The sequence below is a fragment of the Panthera uncia genome, chromosome D4 (genome assembly GCF_023721935.1).
Source record: "Panthera uncia isolate 11264 chromosome D4, Puncia_PCG_1.0, whole genome shotgun sequence".
Classification (NCBI taxonomy): Eukaryota; Metazoa; Chordata; class Mammalia; order Carnivora; family Felidae; genus Panthera; species Panthera uncia.
In genome coordinates this window covers 86,723,398-86,739,538 of record NC_064807.1, presented here as the reverse complement: position 1 = coordinate 86,739,538, position 16,141 = coordinate 86,723,398, and the positions used below count along the sequence as shown (strand labels likewise).

The window sequence follows — 16,141 nt, the reverse complement described above, 5'->3', positions numbered from 1 at the left end:
AAGCTGGAACGGGATCCACCGTGGACGGCAGGTTCCCAGGGTAGGGGCGAGGTGAAGAAGGAAGACAGCCTCACCCCATTCTGTTCCGCATCCCGTAAACTTGCCACCTGGGAGCGTCCATGGAAATGCGCAGAATGTATTGTAAAGGCTCCAGAAGCAACCGATGTTCAACGTGGCAAGTTGGGGGTTTAAATCGTGGTGGCCCGGCCGGTTGGGTGCCCCAGAGCCCCTCGAGGGAAAAGACAAGGTGCAGGTGTCCCACACCCCTAGCAGCAAAGGGAACACCGGAGGCTCAGGAGAGAAGCCCGGGGCCTTGGGGGGGTGGGTTGCGGAGGGAGGGCGGGTCCTGTCTGCTGGGGCAAGTCCCAGGCGGGGGTCGGGGGGAAGGGGCGGATGTGGGTTCCCTGCAGCAGGAGGGGAGGGTAGTCAGGCCTGAGGGCTAGGCCTGTGGAGTGCTCTGGGTCCGGAGACCCCCCCACCCACCGTTCACCACGGGCAGCTGGACCCCTCTGCAGACGGGAATGTTCTGCCCTGTCCCCATGGCCTGGCTGAGAGAGGAAGGCGGTTTCCTCCCCCAAAGGATCGTAGGTGTTATGGGTCGCATTGTGGGCCCCGAAAGATATGCTGAAGTCCTAACTCTCAGCGCCTGTGAATGTGACCTCATTCAGAAATCGAGTCTTTGCAGATGTGATTAAGATGTAAGTGAAAATGGGGGCACCTGGGTGGCTCAGTCGGCTAAGTGTCCAACTCTGGATCTCAGCCCCGGGGCACGATCTCACAGTTTGTGAGTTCGAGCCCCCGCATCGTGACCTCAGGGAGAACGACCAACCAGCCCGGAAAAATCTAGGAGCCCCTTAACCTCTGACCACCTGACACCACGGCCCATCCGGGGCTGAAGACATCCCACCCTTTTGTGTCAACAGAGACCCTCCTGCCTGGAAACCTGCATCACACGAGGAGAGAGCACGCAGGAGAGGGGTCGCTGCATATCGCCTTGTATTGTCACATGAAATGCACATCCATGATGGGTACTTGGAAACGACCTATCAGGTCACATGGAGTCCGGCCCCTGGGGGCCAAAGCGGCACCGAGGCCCGCGGCCGTGAGCTCTGCGCAGGCGCTGGGAGAGGCCCACGTGTGCCTCAGGCCCTCCGGCTCCCGGGCGGCCTCTCCCAAAACGCGCTTGAGGAAACGGCGGTTCTTTGGGGGTTAGTAGCTGTTCCTCGAGAAAAGGGGTCTGTGGTCAAATACGCTGAGGAAACACGGAGTTTGACAGGAAGCATTTGCACAGGACTTGTCAGAGCCTTTGTGGCGACAATGGCCCTCGTGAATGTCCGGCACGGGGGCACGGTGCGCGGCATTGCCCAAGTTTATTTGACCACAAAACCCTTTTCCTTCCCAAAGCGTCTTGCAGGCTGGCATCCAGCAGGGCGCCCTTGGGAAAGTGCTGTCCTGAGCTACCGATGACCGTTAATGGCAGTGGCACCTGTGCTGGGCGGTGGGGGGGGGGGGGACGCTCTGCCAGGCATCGCGCTGTGGGCACGGCGGGCACAGCCAAGCACTCGGCAGTCGTGACGGCGACCGAGGGACGGGACGAGACCCGGCCCCGCTCCCGCCACCTTTAGCTCTCGCCTGCCTTCTCCGTGGCGGAAGCAAAGCGTGGCCCAGAGAGGACGCGCGCGGTCCAGGCAAAGGGGCAGAGAGCACCCGCCCCTGCCGGCCGCACCGAGCCTCCGGGCGGCCCGGCCGCGGTCGCCAGCCTCCAACCGCGACGGGGGACGTGGGGCCGCCGGTCGGCCGCCGCGCCTGCCTCCTCTCTTGGCTCCCGGAGCCCCGAGCAGGCGGCTCACCAGGCGGAGATGAGCATCTGGCAGGTGTTGGAGGACATCCAGACCAGCTCCACCAGGCGGAACTGGAAGTAGCCGATGACGAAGCCCGAGATGACGTCCGTGATGTGGTGCCGTCCGATCATCACGCGCGACAGGCCCACGCAGAAGGCCCAGAGTACCAGCAGGACGCGCAGGGGCACGGCCAGCACCAGGTGGCTGAGGAAGAACTTGGACACCATGGCCGCGCGGCTGGCGTGCCCAGCGGGGAAGGCGTACACGTCCATGGTGAGGTAGTCCAGGAGGCTGGGGTTCGTCTCGAACGGGCCGCGACGCTTGATGAGTTTCTGCACGCCGGCCACCGTCATGATGTCCAGGAGCAGGGCTGTGGGCGAGAGGGAGAGGCCCCGAGGGACCGTCAGCGTCCCCTCACACCTCAGCACCCCCGCCCTGCCTTGCTTCCTTCGCTCCAGCCACGCTGCCCCCCCGGCGCGTTTCTACCCCAGGGCCTTTGCCTGTGCTGTACCTGAATGCCCTTTCCTGGGACGCCCACCCGGCCCGGGCCCTCCCTTTCCTCGGCAGACCGGCCTTCCCGACCGCCCGTTTACCGAAGCCCTGGCCCATCACACGCTTTCTCAGCATCCCGCTCGTCTCTCTTCCCTGACGCCACACGTGCTCCGCGAGGGCCCGGACCCAATTTGTTCATGGCGCTCGGTAAAGGTGCCAGCACGACAGAGTGGGTCATCGGGGGCAGCACGGGCCCCTGAGGAGGGCCTCGGTCCTGACCCACCAACCCCGGCTGGTGATTCTTCTGGAAGGACCTCACTGACGTCCCTGCGGTCCTGGGAACAGCACATGACTATATCCCTGGTTTTGAGAAGCGAAGGTGAAATTCGTGTCACCTAAGCATAGAGTTCAGTGGCATTCAACACACTCACAGGGTTGGGGCACCTGGGGGGGCTCAGTCGGTTGGGCCACCGACTTCGGCTCTGGTCATGATCTCACGGCCCGTGAGTTCGAGCCCCGCGTCGGGCTCTGTGCTGACGGCTCGGAGCCTGCTTGGGATTCTCTCTCCTTGTCTCTCTCTGCCCCCTCCCCGTGCGTGCCTTCTCTCTCTCTCTCTCAAAATAAATACACTTAAAAAAAAAAATACATTCACAGGACTGTACACCCACCAGTTCCCAGCTGCAAAACACGCTTCTCACCCCCAAAAGGAAGTCTGGGACCCATGACACGACCTGTCCCTCTCCTGTTGCCCCCAGCCCTGGCCGCCACCGATCTGCTTTCTCTCTCTCTCTTTTTCTCTCTCTCTCTCTCACCGATCTGCCTCCTGTGGGCACTTCTCATGCAGGGAGTCAGACACGTGGCCTTTTGTGTGAGGCTGCTTTCACTCAGGATCGTGTGTTCGAGGTCCTTCCACGCAGCACACACTGGTACCTTATTCCTAAAGCGGAATAACAGTCCACTGCCGGGACCCCCCCCCCCCGCCCCCCGCCGTTTCTGTATCCGTTCACCTGTCGGGGGACGTCTGGGTTCCTTGCACCTTCTGGCTATTGCGGGTGCTCGCGTCCAAGTATTTGCAGAGCGCCTGTTTCCGGTGTTTGTGAGGACAGAGGCCTATGGCGGAGTCGCACGATGATACGGTAACTCTAGCTGGTAACTTCTGGAGGAACCATCACACTACTGGCCGCGGCAGCAGCCGAACCATATCGTCCCCCTTTTACGGAGGACAAGACCAAGACTTAGAGGTCGGAGTATTCGTACCTGCGGCTCGTCCTTTCTGGAAGGTTCCGCCCTGTCCCTCCCCCGCCGACTTATTCTCCCTCGTCCTTCAGGACTTGCTCTTATTACTTCTCAGTCCCAGCCGGCCTGAGCCTGGCGGCCAGCCGGCATCCAGCAGGTGCGTCGGTGAGAGTGTCTCCTTCTCTGGGGCTCCCCCCCAGGGTCGAAATTACCCGATGCCTGTTCCGAGACCTCCGCCACCCGCAGGGAAATCAGAGCTTCCCTGGCGCTTTGGGAGGTGGCCAGCCACAGGCTGGGTGTCGGGTGGGCTGCTGGGGTCTGGGGGGTTAATGTGGACCAGGATCGGGCCCTGAGAAGGAGCCAAACGTGACATTAGTCACTGGAAGGCATCGTCGTCTGTCCAACTGGTGACCAAGTTTCTCAGCCAAAAACCAAGGCTCATCACCTTGGCAGGCTGTTGCTGGTCTAAAAGCTGCCTTCCCAGACAAGCGTGAATCCTGGAGCAGGTGTGCACAGAGGAAGGCAGGAGGGAGGGGGCAGCGTTGGCATCCTCCGATTTGGTGGCTGAAGGCACGAAGGGCTTGTGCCCGAGTCTCCCCACACGCCCCGGCCCCCGTCATGGCTGGTCAGGAACCACAGGCCAAGGACTGAGCTAGACCCACACCCTCCTCACTTTTTAGGAGCCAAGCATTTCTTCCCCGTCGAAAGCAAATACGAGGATTCAGTGTGTGGAACAGATAAGAGAGGCGGCCCTGTGGAGAAGCTGGCGGGGGGGGGGCTCCGTTCGGGGACCCTCCCCTGTCCCCCCCACAGAGGCCTCGGAGGCTACCTGTGTCCCCTGATTTCAATATTTAGTTTTGAGAGCCAGCGAGCGGGGGAGGGGCAGAGACAGAGGGACATAGAGAATCCCAAGCAGGCTCCATGCTGTCAGCGCAGAGCCTGACGTGGGGCTTGAACCCCCGAACCATGAGATCGTGAGCTGAGCTAAAAGCAAGAGTCAGATGCCTAAGCGACTGAGCCACCCAGGCGCCCCTGCGTCTGGGCCATTGGGAATCCGCTGCTATTTCTGGCTGGTTCTGTCTCTTGAGGCCATAACGAGGTAGAGACTCTACCCCTTTGCCGCTGGCTGTCCGTCTGGCCCCACCCATCCTATGCCTTGTTCATTCATTCACTGGACCTCCAGTTCCTGGGCACGGCTGGCTCTCGGGTAGGTCAGGCACGGGCCCGGCCCCGGGCTGGTGAGCCCGGCTGGCCGAGTGCCGTGGGGCCGAGGTAGCAGGTGGGCAGTAAGCACTGGTTATAGAGTTCCTCTCTGTAACGGGACAGTGGTCTCCCAGTCCCCACGCTGTGGCCGTTGGGTGTTGAGGCTTGGAGGAGGAAGAGGCGGGACGGCTCCCCAGCACAGCTGATGCCTTCCCTGGGCCTCCCCCCACCCACCCCCACCTCCTGCTGCCAGGACGGGGCTGCCCGCCCCTCCTCCAGCACCCCGGCCAGCCCTCCTTGTGACCATGATTCTGACACTATCAGCGCATAATCTAGGGCCCAGAAATAGAAGCAAATGGCACCATCACTCAGGGCTCCGTGAATTTCGATCACACAGCACTGTCAACTTCCCTGACCTACATTCCTCCTGGCCTTGGAGACGAGGCAACGGGGGCCCACGGGGAAGGTCGGCCCGGCAGGATGCTCGGGGGAGAGGGGCAGGACGGCGGCAGAAGCCCGTTGCCCCTGGCGCGCCGTGCGAGCAGAGCGGGCCACCTGGCCTCCCCGGGCCTTCACCCGCTGCGGTCAACGAGGGCAGTGGCTGTGCACGCACCTGGGCTCCAGAATCAGAGGCCAGCTTCAAGGTCAGCTGCTTGCCGACCGCACGACCTTGGCACGTCCGCCTCTCCCAGCCTCCCTTCCCCTCATTGACAAAGTCCCGGAGGCCACTCAGAGTGCGGCTCGCAGGACGCGCTTCATAAACGGCGCCTGGGACACAGGGCTCGGCCTCCCTCACCGTCCCGGTTGTAGCCATTTCCACTCCCGGCCCCTCTCAGCAAGCTGGGCTCTGAGATGTCCGGGCCCCCAGACAGGAGGCACAGCCGTTCCCCAGGCCTTGCTGCCCCGGCAGCCTCCCCTCCTCAGAGCAGGATGAGAGACCTGTCTCAGCGTCCCCTGTCCTTCCCCATCTCAGAGACCCTGGGGGCCTGTGCTGCCTGCGGAACCAGGGGGGTCACAGGGTCGAGGCCAGGGGCCAGAGCTTTCTGAGAAAAGAGCTGCTATCATGGGAGTTTTGGAATTGGCCGCTCCTGAGGCCTCCTGCCTGCCTGTGACTGGCTGCTTGTGTGTGTGTGTGTGTGTGTGTGTGTGTGTGTGTCTGCCCGGAGGCAGAGGAATGGCTGAGGTGACCTCTCCTGGCCCCCGTGGAGCTTCAGCTGCTTTCCAGCATGGGGGAATCAGGCTGGGCAGGAGGCGGGAAGGGGGAGGCTGTGGGCTCAGCAGAGAGCCAAACCTGGCCTGACCAGGGTGGGGGTGGGGTGGGGGCTCCTTGTTGCCCGGCGAGGGGACGGGTCTGTGGGCCGTGACTCTCACTGGCTGGGGCAGGGAGGAGGCGCCCCAGCTCTTCCGGCCCCGGGGGCCGACCCTGCCTCTTAGCCCCCCGTTCCAACTCCTCCAGGAGCTGGGGGACCGGCCGGCAGGGCTGTGGGGCAGCACCAATCCGTCTAAACTTTCTGAAGGGCATTCGGCCTCAGACCTAGAAGCCTTTGCAACACGACTTCCTTGACTCAGCTCTTCCATTCGTAGAATATCTCCTTGGGAAATAATTAGGGATACGCACCGTGATTCACGGTCTTCCTAACACCGAGGACCGCACCAACGCGATGCCCTTGAGTCAGAGACGGATGGGATGTGTCGTGGCCAAGTCTAGACAATGGCGTGCTGGGGCCACCGCCAACGATGAGGCAGGTGTGTATTTATAGCCACCGAAGGAGCCCTGTGGGGTTTTTTGTTAAGTGGAGAAGGACAAGTACCGAACAGGATTTGCAGTGTGATGCCGTTCTTATAAAATAAGATGTAAATGTGTCTATACGCAGAGACACAAAGTCCGGAAGCCTCCACCGACTGGTTAAGAGTGCTTCTCTCTAGGTAGGAAGACGAGGGTGATTTTTTTATTGTCTTTCTGTCATCCTGCATTTAATCGTTTTCTTCCCACGAACAGGCGTTATTGGGCACATTGTTCAACAGTTATTTTTACAAAAGGACAAGTGGTGCATGACTGCACTTTTAGGGGGCGCCCTAGAATAGACGAATTCACAGAGACGGAAAGTAAACAGCGGTTACCAAGGGTTGGGGGATGGATGAACCCTGGGGACGTTCTCAAGTGAAGGCAGGGAATGGGGAGTTCTTGTTTAAGTGGGGACAGAGCCCCAGTTTGGGAAAACAGAAAGGTTCTGGAGGTGGGTGGGGGTGATGGTTACCTACGATGCGAATGCATTTAATGCCGCTGCATTTTAGCGCTTAAAGAAGGTTCACGTGGTCAACTTCATGTGTGTTTCAGCACAGGCACGCGAAATCTCTTTACAAAACCAGTGCACGGTTCCAGCAGGATGTAGCTCTCAGGGAGGTGCACAGCGAGCAGAGGGGTGCCCCGAGGGTAGGTGGGAAACTTCTAGTCTTTTAGCACTGGGACCTCCACTCTGTCGGTGTGAGCAGTGTGTGTGTGTAGACACATGTGCCCATGCCCGGCACCTCTCCCGACCTGGGCAGCCCCTGACTTCAGCCAGAGCCACGCCCCCAGCCCTGGGCACCCCGGCAGGGCAGGGGGGGGGGGCAATGCGAGGGCCCTGGCCTGTCTCTATCTCCCCTGGCCTGAACGATCTGCTTTCTCATCTGAAGAATCCAGATACCAAGGCCAGCTCCGGCTCTCTCCGAAGACTGTTAGGGGACAAGGAAATTAAAACCACAGGCACAGGAGTCTGACAGCATCATCTATTCACTCAGCTGAGCACCAGGCAGTGTAGACATGAGCCTGCCCAATCACGCATGGCCACAAGGGCAGCTGTCAGGACGGTGCGTGGTCAGGGGGCGGCTGAAGGCCCCCCCCGTGGAGGGACCGATGTCTCACTGAGCCCCACGGAGACATGACAAGTGAAGCCAGGAAAAGGTGGGGGAATGTTCTCTCCCTACAGATCTGGCAGCCACCGGCTCCACAGGAGAGCTCCAGATGGGAAGGCCGGTCAGCCTAGGTAGCCATCAATTAGGGACAGGCAGGCAGGGAGGGGGGGGAGGTCGTCACCAAGGCGTCGCTAAGAGCGGACCCAGTGGGTGGTGAGGGAGAGATGACATCACAGATTATACAGAGGGTCTGCACAGGGGGGCCGGGTGGGTGTAGGGCTGCTGTAAGGCTGACGGACCAGTTCCGATTTCTGAACCTTGAAGCTTGAGGTAAAGGGACGTGGGGCTGAGACCACGTTCCCAAAGGTCATGTTCATGGCCCGGCGGGTCCTGTGAGAAGGAGGCCTTGCTGGGAACAACACTGCAGGAGGTCATTTGAGAAACCTACGCTATGTTAGCATGTGCCCAGAGTTAGGCTGGCACACGCGTCCGGAGGCCCGTGACCCAAGACGCAGGGGATGTTATTCCTGGGGAGGAGGGGGTTTAAGGGAAGCCCTCACTGTTTTGGTCATCTGTCCTCGTAATGTTCGAATTTCCCTTGCTAGAAGAGGATATGATGACAGAGTGCTCGGCGTCACTGATCATTAAGGAAAATGCAACTCAAAGCCACGAGATACCGCTTTGCACGCTCACTAGGATGCTCATTATCAAAACCCGGAAACCAGTGGGCGTTAGCAAGGACCCAGAGAGACGTGAGCCCTCGTGCATCGCCGGTGGGATGGTGCAGCGGCCACGGGCAACAGTGCGGGTGGTCTTCGAAAAATTACCCCAGCGCGCCGAAAGCAGGGACTTGCACACCCGTGTTCACGGCGGCACTGTTCGCGACAGCCATCAGGCAGAAGCAAGCCAAGTGTCCACCGATGGGTGACGGATCAACAAAACGTGGCGTAGCTTTACCGCGGAATATTACTTAGCCTTGAAAAGGAAGCAACTCCCGATGCCCGCTACAGCACGGAGGAACCTGGAGGCCATTACTCAAAGTGAAAAGGACGACGGTGTGTGACTCCACTTTTCTGAGGTCCCCAGAGAAGTCACGTTCATAGAGACGTAGGAAGGAGAGCAGTGGGTGCCAGGGGCTGGGTGAGGGGCTGGGGAGTCAACGTTTAATGGAGATGGGGGTTCCATTTGGGAAGAGGAAAAGCTCCGGAGACGGACAGTGGTGATGGCTGCATGACATTGAGAATGTGTTCAATGGACATGAACACTTAAAATGGCTAAAATTTTAATAGACAGGACAATCTCAATAGAGACACTTTTCTAGATCATGGCAACAAGACATGGGAGCCATGGTCCGCCAAGGACAGGCCCACGAAGAAACCGGGATGGGCTTGGTGAGCTGGGATTGGCCTAGGTCACCTGTCGCATGGCTCTCTGTGGGATCATCAAGCCTGACGCTGCAGGGGAGGGCCGAGGGAGGGGACTGAGTCATCTCACAGGTGTCTGGGGCCTGGGGGGGGGGACCCAAGACTGCTTTTGATAATGGCGATGGGGCAAGGATACTGCTCTGCAGAGTTGCACAAGCGTTAACTGGCATTAGTATGAGCCAAGATTCTCATGTGTCCTTCTTCAGTGAGCTGTCCCAGCCACCCATTTGCCGGATGAGGAAAATGAGGCTCAGAGAGGCAAAGTCACATGTCCGAGTTCCCACAGCGGGGCTAGGATTTGCACCCAGGTCCAGCCGACTCTGGAGTCCAAGGTTTTGCCAGCTGCTAAGACCCCTTTTGGCTTGTTCTCCAGGCTGGGCAGCATGGCCCTGGGGGGAGGGAACACGGAGGTGGGGGGGCAGTGCAGAGGACTTCCTCCTGGCCCAGCTGGGACCCCTCCCAGGGTGACCGGCTAGAACTCTCAGTTCCCAGGGCACCTGAGTTTTCCCTTCTGGGGCCGCAGGGAGCCTAGGTCCCAACTACACAGGGGGGGGCCTCTACTCCCAGCCCAGAGACTGCCCCCGGGAATTAGCTAGGTGCCCCAGTGCTCAGGGCAAGAGGGCAGGACTGGGATGTTCACCTGCAACCCACTGTGCCAAGTGCCTTATCAGCTTCCTCTAAGCCCTGGGGCCCCACGTACAGATCAGGAAACTGAGGTTCAGAGACGGGAACTGGCTTGAACAAGTTCACAGAGGGAAAGGGTCAGGGAAGGATTGGAAAAAGCCCAGTCTGACCTGGGAGCCTGTGCTCTAGGGTGGAAAGCTGCTCCCCGCCGTCCCCCCCGAGACTGAAGGACAGACTGAACTCTCCACTCTGCGCTGCTCTCCCCAGGTAGAGAATGGCAGACCCCCTGGCGGGCTGGGCCAGAGCTGTGGGATCTGAACCCACCTTGGCTACCTGCTTCCTGCCACGGAACTGAGGGGCTTGGTCTGCACCCCCACAGAGTGAGTGGAGCCCACAGACCACTCTGCCTGCTCTGAGCACCTGCTGTTGAGAGGCTGCTTTGGGCCAGGCCCCTATTTCTCTGTGCTCTTAGCGCCCAGATATACCAGCAAAGGTGCTGGCAGGTGGAAAACTTCCCCCCAGACCCTTCACCTCCTTGCTGTATTCATGCTTCTGGAACGATGGGGTGGTACCCGCAGCCTGCAGGCTGACGGCGAGTGGGGAGGCAAAGGGTTTGCCGTCTGGAGGACGTGGCTTTGCTCCCTGGGCCTGCCACTAACGCTTGTGTGGAGTGGGCATGTCCCTGGACCCCTCTGAACCTCGGTTAACTCATCTGTAAAGCGGGTATACGAATGCTTATTAAGTCGTTAAAAGTATTTTTAGATGATGAAATACAGGACATTCGTGGCATCGTATTCGGTACACAAAGAAGCTCAATGAATGACGTTTTTAAAAACTTAAGAACGACTGTCATTCTTATTCGAGAAGGGAGGCATCCCGAATCTGAAGCAGGTGCCTTTGGGCCCACAGCTGCTGGTTGCCGGAATGAGCCAGAAACCTCCTCTTAACAAGCTAGACGTGCTCCCCGCACCATCTCTGACCAGCTGCATGACCGTGGGCAAGCCGCCGCCCTGTGCCTCAGTTTCCTCCTCTTTACAAGGGGAAGATGCTGCTTCTCCCTCCTGGGACTGTGAGAGGATTAGAAGCGCTGTGTTTCATGCAATGCTGGGCACACAGTTAACATTGAACACATTACAAATACAGCTTTGTCACCTCCAACTCACCCAGGGAAGGGACCTGCGGACAGGGGCTAGGGCGCAGGGCTGAGAGGGAGGCTTCAGGGTCCCTTCTCACCCCTGTCCTCGGACACCAGACAACCTAACTCCCAACACAGCTTTCTGGAACGGCTGCTCTGTCTGGGGCTGTAAGAGCCCCAGGGAAACCTTGGATAATGAGCGCAGGGCTCTGCCCCGGGCAGCCCGTGGCAGGGCGCCTGGAAAGAGCACAAGCCTGGTGTCAGGCGGGCCCGGTGCAAATCTCTAGCTCCGAAGCCTTGGCCAGGTTGCTTTATTTATAGGAACCTCAGTTTCCTAATCTGTAAAGTGGGAGCGATAATAGCACCAGTCACGTGGGACTGTCTATTCGGGGGAAACCACGAGTAATGTAAACGATTTAATAAGAACGGGAAAACGTGATGGGGGGGGTTGCAAGGAAGCCCCTGACCGTCTCCTCCTCCCCACGTCCCACCCACAGCGTGTCCAGCCCCAGACCCTCTGAGACCTAAGCAGCGAGACGCACATTGTCCTAACTTCATCTGGGATCGCAGCTGTCGGTGGCCCAGCCTACTACCCCCCTTCTGGAGCTGGGTTCCCTCGGCAGGGTTTGCTTGGCCTGAGACCTCCGACCGCCTGTGCCCAAATTGGTGGCCGCGCTGAGAGGGCCGAGGGGACCAACGTGGGCCCGGCGTGCAGGGTGGAAGCCGGGGTTCCCTAGCACCTTGGGGATCTGCAGGTGCGCAGGATGGGGGTCGGTGTCACCTTGCGAGTGGAGGGTAGTGGGTCCCCCAGCACAGGACGGGGCCAAATGGAGAGATACCGGCAGCAGAGACGGAGGTAAAACAAACCAGCACCAGCTCACCTGGCCGGTTCCTCCAGCGACTCACCTAGGGAAGCAGCAGGTAAGGACTCTAGGCGGCCACAAGTGGGCAGGAGCCCCAGAATGGACCTCCGGCACCCCCAGGCCTGGGCAGCAGGCAGGGGCTCTGAACCAACTGGGGGGGGGGGGCGTGGGAGCAGCTCACAAGCCCTGTTTGCAAGCAGCCTAGGAACTCAAGGACCCCAACCCATGGGATGGGAGCTCCCCCTCTCTGGACACTTACCAGGACCCCCACCAGATTCTTGACGGCCTCCCTCGAGGCCACATCCTCCAGCACCCCCTCCCTTCAAGCCGCCTCTGGGGCAGTGGGGGCACTTTGCCAAGAGCCGGGCCCTTCCTTGGAGGTTCCCTCAGGGCCTCCACCTTCTCGAGGCCCCTGCTCTGGAGGGGGCCCCCCGCCTGTGCATCCCCGGCTCTCTCTTTCCCAGGCTGGAGGTTTGCCTGTTTCTGGGGCACCCTTCCTGCCTAACCTCATTAGATGGTTCCAGGCGGCTTCTGAGGGCCCCACTCATGCTGGGCGGGGGGCGGGGTGGTGTGGGCTCCCTCCCGGGGGAACTGGCGGGGCGGGCGGCGGACGGCGGGCACACTCACCCAGGAGCAGGTTCATGAGCACCTCCTGGCCGGCCAGTGTGCTGCTCTTCACCAGGCAGAGGATGGTACCCCCGATCCAGGGGATGCCGTGGCCCGTGATGCCAATGAGCTTGACCATGGAGCGGGCGCTGGCCCAGGACGCGGCACGGCCGGCACACACCCCCAGCCGCTTGGACATGCAGATGTCAATGGCCAGCAGGGAGTTGAAGGCGATGCCCTTGAAGGAGGGGTTCAGCTGCATGCAGTCCTCCTCGGGCAGCTGCTGTGACTGGCGCCTCTCGCGGGCCCCATCGCCAGGGGACGGGGGCTGCGCCGAGGGGCCCGGGGCCTTCCTGCCCGAGCCGCGGGGCTCCGGGGCGCCCTTGGGGGGCTGGTTCAGGGACAGGAACTCGGCTCTGTTGAGGACGTTGTTGCGGTCCCGGGCCCGGGCGCGGCTCTGGGAGGCTGGCATGGTGACGCCTCGCGCCACGAGGGCCGGTGCCAGCCGGGCTGGGAGGCCTTCTCCCCGAAGACTGGAGCTGCCCGGGGATCCCGCTACCACTCCCTGCCTCCCTGCCTTCTCCGCAGCAGCTGTTAAATATAGAGTGCAGGATTGCACATGGCTGTTTACCTCCAGCTGCCACCGGGCTCCACGGGGACGTCAGTGCCAGCTGCGCAGCCAATCGAGCCCACTGATGCGGGCCAGCGCCAATGGAGCCACCGGGGAGGCGGACGAGTCCACAGCTGCAGCCTCGCTGCCTCTGGGCCTGGGCTATTTAAATCTTCCAATGGCTCACTCCCCGGGACTGGAGGAGTCTGGGAAATGTAGTCCTCCCGCTGCCCTGGCCCAGAGGCCCCCAGACGCAGGCCCTGAACTAACCCCTGCTCTTACCAGGTTCCCTCGGAGCAGCGCGGACCCCTGCGAGCCAGGCTCACCCGCCCCATTGGCCTGGGCCCGGGGACCCTGTCCCGTGGACCGGACAGTGGGGCCACGCCAAAGGCCTCCCCGGGCACCAGACGGAGTGAAGGACGTCACTGACGGCATCATCTTGGGTCGGCTGGGGCCGGGACCAGCCCCCCCCCCCCCAACCTTGACAGCATTTCATTAAGCTGGCAGGTTGGGGCTTTATTCCTATTTTTTGATCAGTCTTGAATTTGGCTTCGGTGCATGAGAGTCCAATCAAATGGCAATAATCTGTAAGATCTGATTTCCATTAGAGGGAGGGTTGGGTGATCAGTTGGTAATGGATCTGCCTCTTGGAGGCTGCCTCCACTGCTTAGAATTTTTTCGAAGGACAGGGGCACTCCAGCAGCTTCAGGCAGCCCACCAGTGGTTATCAAACGCCCGATGCGACCCGAGGGGCCTGGCACACGCCACAAATGACAGGTCCGTCCTGTCCCCGGGAAGCTCAGTTCAGTGGGGGGGGGGTCAGACAAATGACATGGAAATGATTGCAGGTGCAGAGACGTGGGATAGGGTCAAAGAACCACAGCCTCGGTTTGTCTTGAGAATCACGGTGGGAGGACAGGTTACCCCACATGAAGTCCCAGAGGCCTGTGCCGCCGGTGCATGACGCAGAAGGACAAGAGAGTCTGGGAGCCAAAGAGGGCAGACTGAGAGGGCCCAGCTGAGGACTTGGGGTTTGAGTCAGGCCTCTCTGTCCCCACCTGGGTGACTACAGGAACCCAAAGTCTCCACAGCCCTTTGAGGGCTGGCTGGGCCTGGGCTCAAGGGAAAGCCATTGATACAGGGTGACCAGAAGGCTCAGCAGTGAACGCCCTGGTCTCACAGCTCAGGGCCTGTCCATCCAGCTGGGATGGAGGCAGGAGGCTGTGACCTTCCCTTCCAATCATGGAGCCCACCCGTGACACCCCGCAGCCTCCAGGCACCAGGTTCAGAGCCTTCCAAGGTGGGGGAGGTGAGTGCTCTCTGGCCACAGGGCACCAGCCATGGTCTCCAGAGTCTGACAAATGGGGGATGACCTGGGATCCGGCACCAACTAAGCCGTGGGATCTTGAACAAGTCACGTGGCCCGTCTGGGCCTTGGTGTCTCCACCTGTAACATGGGAATATTAGCGTCTACCTCTCAAAGGCCATTGTGAGGTCAGTGAGATGATGTCTGTTAAATGCTGAGCAGGGCCCCTGCCCCAACAGTGAGCCCTCAACCCTATGGGTTAGGAATTGATCCTGTTTGGCAAAAAAGGCACAGTCTTGTCTCACTTCTGAGTGTCCCTTTCAGAAGGACCCACACCTACGCCATACCTGGTTGGTGCGAAGGCAGACTCCAGGAGCCCTCAGTCCGGGTCCCTTGCAGACTCCCCGGCATCCTTCTTCCAGACCGTTCCATTCAGATCACGCAGCCACAGAAGACGATGTTCCAGACTGGGTGGCGTCCCAGCCTCTTGGGTGGAGCACTGATGACCCGGGCTGCCTCATCCTGGCTCCTGGACAGATACACATGCAGATGTGCTCGGAATGCGTGGGTGGTGGGCAGTGTACTGAGCTGTGTGCTCTAGCTCCTTCGTGCTCCATAACCAGCCTTTCTGTGAAGATGTGATACCACCCCCATTTTACAGATGAGGAAGCTGAGGCTCAGAGGCATGAAGGCCTCCAGCCAAGAAACCCAAAAGGGTGGAGGTTCAACTCCCAAGCCAGCCCCTGGGGTGGAACAGGAGGGCGTCCAGACACGGATCCCTCAGACAGCAGGGACCTGGGCACACTCGCTCAGGCCTCCACCAGGGCACGCATCTCCCTCTCCCTGCGTGGGGCCCATGACCTGGGCTGGCCTCAGGAGGGGAAGAGGAGCCTAGCCCAGATTGGGGCTATTAATACCCCAAGGTCTGTGTCAGCATCTCGGTCTGGTCAGAGCTGCCAGCAGGTTCTGAGGGCCACAGTGGGACCCATGCTGAAGAAGTCCATGGAGTCCAGCTGTGCTCTGACCCAGGAGTGGTTAAGGGGAGGCTCTGGAGTGAGACAGCCCCAGGTTCAAACCCTGGCTTGGCCACCTCCAGCTTAGTGACCACGAGTAAGTCCTATGAGCCCTCCTGGCCTCTGTTCCCCATCCTGGGGGGGTGTGAGGGGCTCACTGACCCTGAGACCTGCTCCTTCCTCTCTCAGGTAGGGTGGCCCTGTTCACTTTCTCAGACAGCTGAGAAGCAGGCTCCACCCCTTTACGAGGCCCTACCATAGGCCACACAGTCCCACTTCTCAAAAATTCTCAGAATTCAGCAGCGCCTGGGTGGCTCAGTTAAGCATCCAACTCTTGATTTGGGCTCAGATCATGGTCTCACGGTCACGGGATCGAGCCCCGGGTCAGGCTCTGCGCTGACAGCACAGCACAGAGCCTGCTTGGGATTCTCTCTCTCCCTCTCTCTCTCTGCCCTTCCCCTGCACTCTCCCTCTCTCTCAAAATAAATAAATAAACATTAAAAAAAAAAAAGAATTCTCAGAATGCATTCACTCATTGAATCGATGCTGTCACTGATCTTTTCCTGAAGTCTAATTAGAGAGGATACACACCCATGAAATAACTAGCCAGTTTATAAAACAGTATACTTTTACCGATACCCTTATTTTTTTCCTTACTGTCAAGGTTCTACATGCCTGTTCAAATAAATTCAATAAATACAGATGATGTAGGTGTAATCCCACTGCCTGGAGACCACCCCTTGTTAACACGAGGGCGGTCAGGTTATAAAGGGTCCCCTCTCCGGTTCCGGAAATAGTTTACAAAAGCAAGTATTACTTTAATAACCAGAAAGAATCTATATTAAACAGACTGTATCTATAGATATCATCTCTGCACAGAAATGCATTTAAAA

At 59.6% G+C, this 16,141-nt stretch overlaps 1 protein-coding gene across 1 annotated transcript; it reads right to left on the bottom strand.

The window, feature by feature from the left end:
- Window positions 1-510: 510 nt before the first annotated feature.
- Window positions 511-15,249, bottom strand: PLPP7 (phospholipid phosphatase 7 (inactive)). Its single transcript, XM_049630466.1, has 2 exons — window positions 12,341-15,249; window positions 511-2,211 (listed from the first exon to the last, which is right to left on the bottom strand). The coding sequence occupies exons 1-2, from the start codon at window positions 12,789-12,791 to the stop codon at window positions 1,847-1,849; spliced, it is 816 nt and encodes a 271-aa protein (XP_049486423.1). The 5' UTR covers window positions 12,792-15,249; the 3' UTR covers window positions 511-1,846.
- Window positions 15,250-16,141: the final 892 nt, after the last annotated feature.

Coding starts and splice junctions, on each gene's coding strand:
- PLPP7 (XM_049630466.1), bottom strand. CDS start 12,791: ATGCCAGCCTCCCAGAGCCGCGCCCGGGCCCGGGACCGCAACAACGTC. Junction 2,212..12,340: donor GCTCATGAACCTGCTCCTGG/GTGAGTGTGCCC, acceptor TCTCGCCCACAG/CCCTGCTCCTGGACATCATG.